At 37.5% G+C, this 13,521-nt stretch overlaps 1 protein-coding gene across 1 annotated transcript; it reads left to right on the top strand.

The window, feature by feature from the left end:
- Positions 1-1,868: 1,868 nt before the first annotated feature.
- LOC104690895 (cytosolic beta-glucosidase-like) lies at positions 1,869-7,869 on the top strand. The gene is made up of 3 exons (XM_010402184.1): positions 1,869-1,889; positions 3,284-3,356; positions 7,541-7,869. The coding sequence occupies exons 1-3, from the start codon at positions 1,869-1,871 to the stop codon at positions 7,867-7,869; spliced, it is 423 nt and encodes a 140-aa protein (XP_010400486.1).
- Positions 7,870-13,521: the final 5,652 nt, after the last annotated feature.

Below are 13,521 nucleotides of genomic sequence, written 5' to 3'. Positions count from 1 at the left end.
TTTCAGTCAACATGATAGTTCATTTCCAATTTATTTAAGTTTGGGAACAGAATTTTGACACATTGGTGATGGCAGAAGAAAGGCTAATCAACAGTCCAGGAGCAGCTTCTAATTAAGGCTGAATTTAGAGAATCAAAGTTATGAGTCCTCTACTGCAGCCACAGCACAAGGTAGAAACTGTCTCCATAACTTAATTGAGAACACCTTAAGCCCAGTGCTAAAATATCCTAAAGTAAACAGTATATGGCTAAATGTCAGACATATGACAGTATATCTTCTGCTCTCTATTCATTAATTTTGTATTACTATTAAAAAAATCAAGTTTTTCTGGCAGACTTCAAAGTGTTTTAGTAAATTTGTTTCTCAATAGCTGCTCTATTACATTGCCAGAGAGAGAAGGTAAATTTATGAGTAGCAATTACAAAGAGAACCCACAGAAGATATGAACTTCTACCTTTGGCTGTTTCAGAGACATACAGTCTCACTTCCAAAGTAGGTATATCTTTTTATGGGTCCCTGCATGGTGTAAAATTTCAGGGACAAGATTTTAATTTTCACCACCCCTTCAAAATTTAATTTCTAAACTCCATAGTAAATACAATTAAAGATATTTATAATAGGAAACCAATTCAGTCAGGAAAATCTCCTTTTGAAAAGATACAATTCCTCTGATAATAATTAACCCACATGACTTAAAGTCCATCACCAAAACCTATCCATCTTTCACCTTAATAAAATATCTAGCATTTTGTAATTTTAGTTGCTAACCCTTATTACCAGGGCCAATTACTCCTGCTTTTTATTGATTTGACAAAAAAATCTTTGTCCAAATACATTTGGATACTCAGAAACTGCTTGTTTTTTCTTACAAATACTTGGCTTGAGCTCATTCAGTTACATATATGCCAGTGCAAACATAAAGACCTTAAACATCGTCAGGAAAAACATGGCCTCTAGATAGAGTTTAATAGTTCTCTTAAAGTTTTATACCTACATGTGTTCAACAAAACCATGGGACAGTAAAATACTGCAATTCAGGTTGGGGCCAGGTTATTTGTTAGATGTAGGGAAAATTATCAGAGTAAGAAGGTGGGTGCATCCTAGAATCCATGCAGTGGGTCTAAAGAAGATGTAATTTCAAGTCCCACCACTGCAGTAAGGAATGGGTTATGAATCCAGAAATACAACCAGAAGTGGGATCACAAATGTAGAAACTGGGTTGCCAGAAAAATCTGAGCTTCGTTGCTATAAGCGCAGCTTCTCTGAGTTTTGAAGCCCTGCATCTTTCAGTATCTGCCTACTTATCTGACAAAACCTGGTATCTCATTTCTGTGAATCTGTCTTAACCTCTGAGGCATATTTTGTTCACTCTCCCCCAGACTGCTTATGGAATATTTTCCTCCTACTCAATCTCTCCCAAAACCCGTCTCTGTTGATTCCTGATACGGAATCTGCAGTGACACTTTTTAGCCTTGTTTTTATGCTTAAGCATTTTTATAAAACTTTTTTATTGTTAGTATCTCCTGTCTGCCCCTCCCCCTGAGTTACATATTTATTATATTTCCTGTGAAATTAAATTGTATTATTCTCAGAGAAAATATTTAATGTTACTTACATTTTCAAAGATGCCTACCAGTAATATTTAATGACGTAAAAAATAAGCATTATTATTCTGGTTCATTAATACTTATTAATCTTAATTTAAGGTGGCCCTGATGAGTTTGACTGTTAACTGTCCTTAACTTGCAGATGAAAGCCTGAGGATGCTGTTTGAACAAGAGAACATTGACTAGTTGATTTTATCGATTTTTGTTCATCTGTATAATACACATGAAGGATATGTATGTTTGCCTAGACCATGTGTCAGCATGCGTTTTGGGAACAAATTAGTATGTTGTGCCCCATTTTCCCCTTCGTTCCTTTGTATTCAAGGGGCTTTTACCTTTCCTCTAAAAGACACTTGAGGAAATACATGCCTGCTGTGAAAGCCTGATTCATTTTGCATTGCAGCTGCACTGTCTGGTTCTGCAATATTCGTTTTGGAATTAAATCAGCTTCCCTGCATCTCTACAAAGGAATTTTTTTTTTTTCTAAGAAGTTGATTCTTTTATTGTGTGCATTCTTGGCAAAAGTATGTGCATTGACTGTGTTAGTGGATTTCCTATGTATATTAAGGTTTCTTATTCTCATTATCAAAGAAAATGTCAGTTACATGTATAATGCTTTGCAGAAGTAGGTCCTCACCCAGAAACCTTTCAAAATCAAGAGAGTAGAGTGTAAGTGGAGTAAAGAAGAAGAATAGTGGTCATATATTACAGCAGTCCAATACGTGCAGATACGGACCTCAGCAAAAACAGTGTGGATGTAATGTTATAATAAAGGGGGACAAACACCAGTAAGTGAAAAAAGAAAAAAAATTGCAGTAGTGCCATCTAGTGTGCCAGGTGTTGCGGTTTTCTGGAAAGGGACAGTAAACTACTTTCAACCCATCCCACTTTTTACGTGACTCTCCTGCTGCTGCTTCCTTTTCAGTTTGCTGACAGGAGAGCAGTAACAACATTGACAGAAGGTAGAGGAAGAGACCTGAGGGCTGTTTTGCAGATGCTGATTCTGGCACACATGCCATAAGGTTGTCATTGCTGCTTTAAAAAAATGAGCGTCCACGGGGTTTTAAAGAAGGAGAAAGATAGCTGTTCTGTCTGTACTCCCATACAAATCTTGCTCTTCTACTCATTGGTTTCCACTGCAAAACATGTAATGGCTAAAATATCCTTTTTCAGCTACTGCAGGCAAGTTTTCCTGGTGTTGGAAGAGAAAAAAAAAAAAAAAGAAGAGGGGCTGCTGGTTTTTGAAGCTTACTGGAAGAGGTGGAAATTATTTTTTGCCTGGTGGCTAAAGGAATTATGTTGGATAAAGGGTCCACAAAGTTCTCTGTATGAGAGATGGGAGATGAGAGGCAAGTGAAGGGAAAGATGGATCTGTTCTGTGTTTTAATTCTTTGTACTAGGAGGAGCCCTTTTACCATGACCACCCTAGGCTTTTCCACTGCTGCCTTTTCCACTTTCACTGGTAGCTGACTGAACCTCTCTGCTTTAATCCTGAGATATGCAAAGTGCATGGCTTACCCTCCAGTGTGTGAAGCTGCACAGGGTTTATTTTTGTCTTCCACATAGAATCTGCTTGTAACAAGTGGAAGAGTGATCAAGCCAGGAAGTGTTGACTGCAAATGAAGCCGACATCTCCACAACACACATAATGCTGTGTATTCACCTGTCCTCTGCAGCCGGTGCTGGAGGATATTGCTTTTCCAGTTGGATTTGCTTGGGGTGCAGCTACAGCAGCATATCAAATTGAAGGTGTCAATTTTTAACTATCAAAGCATTAAGGAAGTTTTAAGTGAACAAAAATCTGGATGCAGGAGTGTTTGATCTTTGCCTTGTTGTGTAGACATTATATCTGATGCAAATCCATGTAGCACTTATGTCTAAACACTTGACTTGAGGAGTAAGAAGAGGGTAAAAGATGATTCAAATCTCAGACATACGGCTAGGTAATGGAAATGGAGCTAGTTATTGGGGGCGGGGGCGTGGGGAGGAAGCAAGTATAAGTATATATATATAAGATATAAGTAATTTTTTCATCTACTTCTTGTGTATATCCTTTCTGTAGAGCTAGTTCAGGTAAATTGCTATTGGCTATTTTGAAACTGGATGGGACAACTACCTCATCAGACATTGGTACTCACAAGAAGTCTTCAGGTAGGAACTCGTCTCCAAAGATTATGAAGAACAATGAACTGAGAGGTTAACAGTTGGACTTCTGGAGGCTGTCCCCCAGGGAAATGTGTCGTGTTCCCAGCTGAATAGAGGGACTGATGAAGGGATTTGCCCAGCATGGTATGAAAATATGTTGCAGATTAGGGGATGTAAACACATAAACATAGGGACACCTACAGCCATAACCCCTCCAAATTTTATCCTTTCATAAACGTGTCTTTACAAACCTTCAAAATACACATGTACCTGATTTTCTCATATTATACCCTGCAGCATACAGGCACTTAACTCCCATTGATTTCAGTACCTAAATGGGAGTTGTAGATCCTAAATTGTCTTTGAGGATGTAGCCTTTAGTTCTTGGTTATTGCTGAAATTGAGAGTACTTGCCCATGCTCGGTACCTTTTAATGAGCTCAGTTCACTTCACCTAATAGACTCCACAGCTCGCAGTTCCCAGGGAATCAATATTCTGGGCCAGATTCTAACTCGAGTCCTGCAATGCACATAGCTCTTCTAACTAATTTTTAAAATGTGAGTTGTGTGTGCATATAGAATGGCATTATAATTTCCTGCCTTTTGAGTGGCTAGATGTGCAACTTTAATGTTCTCTTAATGTATTTTTAATGAACTTTCTTATGGCTTCTGAGTGGGAAAAACATAAAAAAAAAAAATCTATAATATGGTCTAGACACTACTCAAATGACCCTTTTCCTGCAGAAGTAAGAAACTCAACAGGGAATTCCTTCTCCTGAAAGCTTCAGAGGCTGTGCAGCTTCTGACTTAGAGGCAGCATGATTGAAGCAATAGTTCTTGTAGAGTCCAAACTCAGTTGCTGTGCATATCACAAGATACACAGTAGAAGAGGAACAAGCTGACAGGCTACTTTATTTTTTACTGTCAGCTATGTATTTATGCACAGCACAACCTTCTCCACTCTGTATATTTCAAAGCGCTAAAAAATCATACCAATTGTACTCTGCATGCTCAAAGTGCAGATTTCAAAGGTTCATGACTCAGTCAAATCAAAATCAATTTTGCACCAGAACATTCAAAAGCACTTCTTCTTACTGAGGGCCATTTCTATGCTAAATTTCAACTCTCTGCTTGACTTTGTTGCTTTTTTTTTTTTTTTTTTGGGGGGGGGGCAGGGAGAGAAGTTGGAAAAAAAAATCTTGTAATGGTAAAAGTGGTTTCCTTCACTTCTTTCATATGCCAAATAGTGGAACTGCATTAATTCAAACAAAATTACACTTTTTGGTCAGAGACCAGGTCAAGAAAATTTCACTCCGGAAGGTTAAAGGATGGCTGAATTAGAGGAAAATGTACTTGTAAAAGTACATAAAAGCTTAAAAATACTCTGATCAGTAATATTCATGCTTTAGTAGCTTCAGTAGTTGGAAAAGCATTACATTTCTTTCTGTTGTAATAATTACACAGAATGGGGAACATATATCACAATAATTTATATTATTCATTCAATGGCATGTCATGTGCTGATTTGGTATCCAATTCACACCTAAGCATTTTAAATGTAAAATCAGTTCCTCATCACTGTTCTTTCCTGGCCCCAAAGCTCCCTGAAACTCCAGTTATGCCTACACTGTGGAGTGCTTTGTAGCATGGAAGTTTCTGAGCAAGCTTAGAGGTGCAAGCTTGGTTCAATGAAGAAGAGCAGAGCTCTCTGCAGACTAATTGTGGCTCAGTAGGATGTGTTAGTATGTAGAGCTTTCTGTTGCCTTGCTGCATTCCTTCCTACACTTTATCAGGTAGCTCAGATGCTCGATGCTGTACAGAGAAGTCTCTTTAAACAGTGTGAGGAATGCTTGAAAGTGAAAAGTCTGTTTGCTGCAGCCCTGCTCAGGGCTTTACAGTGGCTAATGACCACGGGAGTAGTACTGTTATACTCTGCTGAAAAGCAAATGCTTCCCCTCCTCCGTCCCACTTCCTTTGTTGGAGGAAGGCAGACAAAAAAGAGGGATCATTCAGCCTCTGCTCTAGATGACCATTCTTAACCGCAAGTGTGCTAACGGCCTGTTATGGCAGCTTTTTCTTCCCTTCACTCCAACAGAACTGAAAAAAGAGCTGTATCAAACCAATATGGTGCAGGAAGCCTGCTCTTAAAGGCTTCGAAATTCTAGGTACCATCAAAGAATTACTGTTATTTGTTATTTCCTGCACTTCTCTCAGATGACTATTTGTTTCAGCAGTCATGTTTGAAATTTGAAGCAGGATATAGAAAACTTGTAGTATTGTATTTTTCTGAGGAGCATACAGACAGAGCACCAAGTCTATGATAAAATCCAAGATTAATAAAAAATCAAACTGTCTGGATCTAAAATTTGACCTACTTTGAAGGTTGTCCCATGTAAAATTTAATTTACTGACCAACCAAATGTAGATGTATGTGTGCTGCAATAAAATTCTGTAAAGACCATGAAATGTGACAATGATCTTTGAAAAGCTAGGTTATAGAAGTGATATTACAGATTTTAGTAATGCTTTAAATTAAGTGTCTTCAATATGCTTAACCTTGCATTAAACTTAGATTTAATAAGACAGATGTATATTAAGTACTGAATATACTTAAGGGAGCAATCTTGCGTTGGCAGGGGATGGACTCAATGACCTCCTAATAGTTCTCCCCCATCTCTAATTTCTATGATACTAATTGATTATTAAAACACTTTTATTGAGGATTTATATGTAGCTATTATATAGTCATTAATCTTATAACCCAACTGATATTTAATTTATACATAATTTTAACACACAATGTCCTTTTAGTTTTTAAAGAAAAACCCTGGAACAGTGCGTTCACTGGGACTCTGAAAAATCTTGGTGGTAAATGAGGTTGGCCATTTTGAGGTTAATTGCAATTTTATGATTAAATCACACTTTACAGGGATTTACAGAGGGAAATAAGTTTACAGAGCTCTCCACATGAAAAATGTAATGTTTGCCTCAGCTACAGCATTGCTCAGGAAAGACAAAGAAATTGTAATGAAGAAAGGTGCATTTATTCGAATCAAATATTATATGTTGTTAGATCTCAGACAACAGCTAAATTTTGCATATTTTAATGATAATCTGTGTATCTCAATTTTAGAATTGTGAAGAAATATCTCAAAACTCTGAAAGTTTGGGGGAAATGGTGCAGTGCTTTTGAACACTCAAAATTAATTTCTGTGAATTTCTGGCTAAACAAAAAGCAGAAGTTTTGTAGAGCTGTGTTATTAATTCAGCTTGTATATGTCTAGGGCCATGGCTCATAATGGCATTCCTTTCTTTTTAACCAACTGTCAAGATTTTCAAAGGACATACTGAAAGCCGTAAGTGCCTATTTGTTGGATGTATTTCTCATACCCTAAAGGCTTTCTTTGATATGGACTGATCTTTTATGGATGGAGGTTGCATTAGAAAATGCCCTTTGTGAAAACCTGTAATATCCCAAGAGTGGCAAACATCTGATTTTTGGCTAAGGAAGTATGAAGAGTGTTAGAAGTCTGGATTTTTTTAAAAACAGGATTTTCAAATAATTAGCAGCAAGTAAAAATATGAATAAATGCAAAACCTAATGCAAATGTATATTAATGCTTGAAAGTTCCTAGTTACTTTAGATACTATAAGGAGTGGGTAGAGAATACTTCTCAATTTGCCCATAGGGTTTTCAGGGATTTGCACCTATTTTGTGATAAATATTTACTTGCAACATATGTCTTTTGATGTCAAAAGTGTAACGACCAAGTTTTGTTTTTCAAGCAGAAGGCTGGAATGCAGATGGAAAGGGCCCTAATGTCTGGGACATATTCACCCATCAGGGAGGAGATCGAGTTTTCAAGAACCAGACTGGTGATGTAGCTTGTGGCAGCTACACTCTGTGGGAGGAAGATTTGAAATGTATCAAACAGCTTGGATTGACTCATTATTGCTTTTCTCTTTCCTGGTCACGTCTGTTACCTGATGGGACGACAGGTTTCATCAACCAGAAAGGCAATTGTTTCTTAAAAATAGAAGGTTGCAGCTTTAATTCAAGGTTATTGCTGCAGTCTGGCATAATTAATCCAGTATGCTATTCTGCAGCGTTGCTTTGAAATTGCAACTTTTTTTCAGAGTAATTATGGGATGATTTTTTATAGGTTTGCAACAACTTACTAATTAATATTCTAGATCCCCTTGGATAGCACAATCTTTTGGGATAGGATTATTACTATGTTTCCTATGTATCTTTTTGCTTACTCCAGTTTTTTTAATTGTAACTCTAAATCATTTTGCTTCATCAGAATGTTTATACTTACAGGAATCCTAGCCATGAGAATATTTTTGGACAGCTTACAACAGACAAGTTATCTCATTTGGCAAAGTGAATTTAGATAGCTTATCAGTATACTCCAATGTGCTGAACTTCACATTGACTATTTTGCACTAAGGGACATACTTTTCCCAGACATTTTTCTGTAGCATATTAGAGAGGATTCTTCAGACTGATAGGAGCTATGCTTAGTTCTCTGGCAAATAGAAGCTCTGAAGAGTTTTCACAGTCTCAGCAGGCAGTATATATGTGTAAAGGGATACAGCACATAAATAAGCTGGTCAGATTGCTAGAACTCAGATATAAAATTTGTTTCACTTCTGATTAATTTATTTTAATTCCATTGGTGTGGACTTGGTGAGATTAAGGTCACTCACTAGGAAAAGACAGGAAAGGACAGTTATGCCTACAGAACAAAGGGAATGGAAGAAAGAAGAAACAGAGAATTGTGAAGAATAAAAGCAACTGAAGCTGAATCAGAAACAATGGGAGAATCAAAGTAGTTGGCTGAGATCTCTTGTATGCTGGGAGGATAATGTTCCAAGGAGAAAAAAAGCAAAGTATATTTGAATGAACCTCTAAATCTCAATTCTGCTTCCTACTCTTATGCATCTCAGTTCTACCAAGAAGATAGATATCTTTATACTTCTAGGGCAGTACTTGCCTTGGCAATTCCTTTCTTCTGGTTTGAAGATTGCAACGATGGAAGGCTACGAAGGATAGGACTCTTTAGAAAATACTATTCAGGTTATCCTTATCTGTACTAGGATGGTTCCAGCAGAAGCAATCTTTTTCTGCAGAATTTTGGTCATATAGAGCTTGGCTATTCAGTAGACAGCAGCCCATCCTCTGCATCCTGCAGATTAAGGTTTTCACCAGAGAGTGGAGGAGCCTTTGTTGCAAGAGTTCAGAAAGGGGGGCTGGTAAATCTGCTGTAAACAGACCAACCAGCCATTTTTCCCTGCAGAGCATGCCAGATACATGTGCCAGTATCCCAGAGAGGCTTGAATTGAAGCTTTTTCTTTGCCACCAAAATTTACAATACGTGGCCCACTTTCACTGGCACAGCTTGTCTTTCCCTTGGAATGCTTTTTGTGGTGTGTTGAATTTAAATTTGGCTTAGTCGTTGTGGTTTCTTTCCTGTACTGATATTCCTTCAGCTGGGGCTGCAGGCACTGTAAAACCCCAGTGAGCTGCCTACCGTATGGGCTTTGTTATTTAGTTGTCAGAGTGGGAAATAGCAAGCAGACATTCTGAACGTACTTGGTAAGGAAAGCTAACATTATGACAAAACTCAGCTGTAATTTCAGAAAATGTTCACTTGATCCCCAGTATAAGCAGTTGCCTGATTAATATTATGAACTTTACATTTAACGAAAGGGCATTGGCAGAACTCCAAGTAGGCCAGCTTTCATTAGGCAGGAGTTCACTTCTCCTGTGCAGTGATCTGTTGAAGCAATTGTAACTGCATAGCATGGAAAGGCCATCATCTTCTATATAAACATTTTTGCAAAGAGCATGTGAAGAATTAGAAAGCTTAAAGCAATGTCCTTTCAAATAAAATCATTCACACCAACTGATTCACTACCAATTTCACACCTAAGATGTAGGACATTTGAAAACCTTTAAAACCATTCTGTTTCTAACTTGCTGGAGGTAGGGTCTTTTAAAGCAGTGATGTTGTAGATGTATTGTTCCTGAGATGTGTCAGGTTTTAGCTTAAAGCTTACACTAAGTTTTTAAAGTACTTTTGTACAATTATTTTTACCCTAGAAGGTGCCCTGAGCAGAAAAAGTGAGCTGCTAAACATGAGGTGTCAGTGCAGAAGAATACAGAAGGGGTAGACATGGGGATATTGAGTCTGTGAGAATTTGATGTTATGTCTCACTTCAGCATGAAGGTAGGGAATCAGCATGGGGAGAGAAGATGACAGAAAGGAGAAAAGAACAATCCTTCATTTTCTAGTAATAAACTGCTCCTTAATATCTGGAATCCCAAAATTTTGGGTTATCTCCACAAAACCCTTCCTCATTTCCTCAGAAGAATGTTTTCTTCTGTATTTCTGCTTCTACCTGACTTGCAGATACAACCAGAGAAGCTAAGTCAGCCTACTTTGGAAGGTATGAGACAACCTGGAAATTTGACTTGACATTCACATCTTTCAAGGAATGCAGTTCCATTTCTCTTCATTTCCTAACAAAAGGCATAAATCTTTTCCAATATAGGTGTTTAATTCAGATGTAAAAAATAAATGATACCTGGTTGCACTTAAATGTTATAAATTGTACTATATAATTTATAATCTGAAAATTAGAATGAGAAATGCTAGTGTCTTCTAGGTAGGGATTACTCTTAATATGAGAGGACAGGATCCTGTAGCAGCAAAGGATCTCTTTTCTCCCAGTTTAAGCTTTTGTAGTAAACCTTGTAGTCTCATCAGCAAAGGGTTAACACATACCGAGTCCCACTGAAGACAAATAGAAACCCATTCAAAAGTTAGAGTAACAAGATGTATTTGCTGCTAATTGCTATTGCAAACTAAGAATTTGCTTTTCAAAATTTAAGTTCTAGTATATTCCTTTCTCTTTTGTATGGGAGCATTCTCAGGCACAGGCACATATCTCCTTAGAATTAAATTTGTTTTTCTGGTGCTGCATTTGGAAGGAAAAGCAAACTACATGTGAGATATTGAGTCTTGCTGTGCTAAGGGATTTGTATGCACCTGTTTGTTTAGGAGAAGGCACTGTCTAAATTCGGGGTTCATAACTGATTGCTCCAGTAAATGTTGTCTTAAAGAGCTATTTGGCAGAAATCCCTAAAATCAGTCATTTGAAGTTGGGTTAAGTTGAAGTCTTATACTGTCCTTTTAAGAAGAAGGTAGTATGGAGTTCTGTGTTGGCATTTTCAAACATCAGTACACAGTAAGCTGAACCTGAAAATACCAAGGAATGTATAATAGAAGTATAGAACAAATCTCCTGCTTTGGATTAAACAAAATCTCTGCTTCAGAAACTGTTAAGAATAATGATCTAAGCCACACATGCTTCCTAAGCATACATTTTATTAACCTTTTCAATTTAGTCTTCCTCCTCCTTCCTTCTGCCGTGTTTTCACCTCCTGTAGACATTTCTCAGTTCTGTGTTTCAATACAGCAAGGCCTTGGGATAGATATTTCACAAGCACCTAGGTCTTACTAGGATATGTGGTAGTCTAAGATGCACAAACTTTTTATGAATTTTAGGTTTCTGAGGTTATTAAACACTTTGGTATGTTTAGCCCAAGCCTCTGAAGCAAAGGCTGACTGATTTCTACATTCCACCAGCATGAGAGAGAACTATTCCTGTCTGGAGCCTCTTAGCTTAACAAATAATAATTCAAGGCCACTGCTGGCCTTTTCCAATTACTGCACTAAACCAGATAGTTCAAGTAAAAGAGCAAGCTAATTGATACTCTTTGAACCAGAGCTTATGATGTGTATTTCAATATCTAGTGTTTTCAGAAGGTTTAAAAGCAATACAGTTGTGTTTGGATGTAAGCAAAATTAAAAATGCCTATTTGAGAGCTTAAAGTATCCTGATATTTAAACTTACAGTGACCTCTCAGCGGCATAAAAATAGTCCTTTAGGAAACATATTCATGTCAGCCACTGCTAAATCTGTACAGAAGGTGAATTCCTTTTAAGCCTCTAGAAATACATCCCCAGTACTGGCCAGCTTTAACAACACATCCCGGAAATTAAAGTTGATCTCTGTCTTAGCAAGAGGGGACAAGAAAGGTTAGAAGTCATAAGCTTTTAGACAGGTGAGCTAATTCCTTCTTGGAGTTAGAAGGACTGAGCAGTCTGCAGCAGTGGCAGTGTAAAAAGGTAAGAGATGGTTTCTTGGATAAACTATTGTCAAGCCATTCAGGTTGGTGGCTAAAGAGACCAGTGCCTCAAATTCTATCTAAAATTTAGTAGAACCCAATGAAAAGCCTTAATATCATATAGATCTAATGAGTGAAATGTTGAATTCACACCATTGCAAAATGTTGAATACACTGACAGTATCTTTGTCCTGATGCTGGCACAGTGATGGAGAATGGAACATTCTAGAGGAAACAGCTAATCCAGCTAACCAAGTTCAAAACATAAAGATCAGCTTAGTTACCTTGCTGAGTGTGGCACTGAAATTTTTAAAAGACACAGTTCTCAAGGAGAGAAATGTTTTCATTAGAACAAATCCACCTGTAAGGCTCTCAAGCGTCAGGCTTTTTTCAACACGCTTGTATCTTGCACGTGCAGTCAGGCTGCCATTCAGGCATTTAAATGAAAGGATTATATTTTCATGTAACCAGCACCCATCAGAATGATGTTTTTCCTGGGGAGTTGCTGTCCACTGATCTATTTTGAAAATTTGCATCCTCATTTCATTTTATGTGCCTGGTTGGAAGATTTTGTGTGCTGAGCATTTTTGCCAACTCTGGGGTCTTGTAACAGTAGTCAGCAGGCGCTTGAAAGAAAATATTTGCATCTCATAACAGAGAAAATGTGCAGTGAGGTTGCTTCAAGTGTTAAAATGTATCAAAATTATTATTAACCCTCTTTTGTTTCCTTTACTAGTTTCAGTGGTCAATTACTGCTGCAAAATCATTAACAACCTGGGAAATGGCATCCTTCTCCCTGTATCAGTTTGGTTTGCCTTAATCCTTAAAAACCAGAGGTGACTGGAGATCTGAAAAGATCATTGAGACCATTGATATTCATGTAAATTATTGCTTCAGTACATTTGGAGACTGAGTGATTATTACTAATGGGCCTTATGTTGTTGCTTTAGGTGGTTGTTAAAAAGGTACAGCCCCAGTACTGGTACCAGAGCTTACAAGGTAGCTTGTAATATGTAAAAAGCTTCTGCTAAACCCTGATGCAGTTGTGGTAACATTTGGAGAAAACACTGTGGACTTGTGTCTATAGCTGAGATTGATAGAACCTCTGTGAATTCTGCAGAAGGTTTTTGAGGAGCCCATCTGGGTGGCATAAGATATTGTACAAGATATAAATAAACAGGTCACCTTGGGATTTGTAATTTAAGTTTTTCATGCTGGCTTTTATGAGTAGGAGCCTTAGTGTTTTCCTATTACTTTTGTACTTGATATCTGTTTTACAATTTGAAATGACACACCAGTGTTATATCATCTTTTGAACTCCAGAAATTATCTTTCTGATGCCAGCAGTAAGGCTTTCCTGGCATACATCTACTCCTGGAAAGGAGACATGTGGTGTCTGCCAGTACCAAGGGGTTAAGGAGCAGTGACAATAAGCAGATGCTAATGCAGGAAAGATATTTTAGTCTTCTCATTAAAATAAGTCATTTCACTGTCTTCATGGATATTTGCACAGTTTTGCTTTTCCATTGTTAGTCATAAAAGGTCACTTCATAGAAAATTAAGTTAATAG

The sequence above is a fragment of the Corvus cornix genome, chromosome 4 (genome assembly GCF_000738735.6).
Source record: "Corvus cornix cornix isolate S_Up_H32 chromosome 4, ASM73873v5, whole genome shotgun sequence".
In the NCBI taxonomy this organism is placed as follows: Eukaryota; Metazoa; Chordata; class Aves; order Passeriformes; family Corvidae; genus Corvus; species Corvus cornix.
Note: the sequence above shows the minus strand (reverse complement) of the source record. Positions and strands in the feature narration are given on the sequence as shown.

Coding starts and splice junctions, on each gene's coding strand:
- LOC104690895 (XM_010402184.1), top strand. CDS start 1,869: ATGCGTTTTGGGAACAAATTA. Junction 1,890..3,283: donor TGCGTTTTGGGAACAAATTA/GTATGTTGTGCC, acceptor TGTCCTCTGCAG/CCGGTGCTGGAGGATATTGC. Junction 3,357..7,540: donor AGCAGCATATCAAATTGAAG/GTGTCAATTTTT, acceptor TTTTTCAAGCAG/AAGGCTGGAATGCAGATGGA.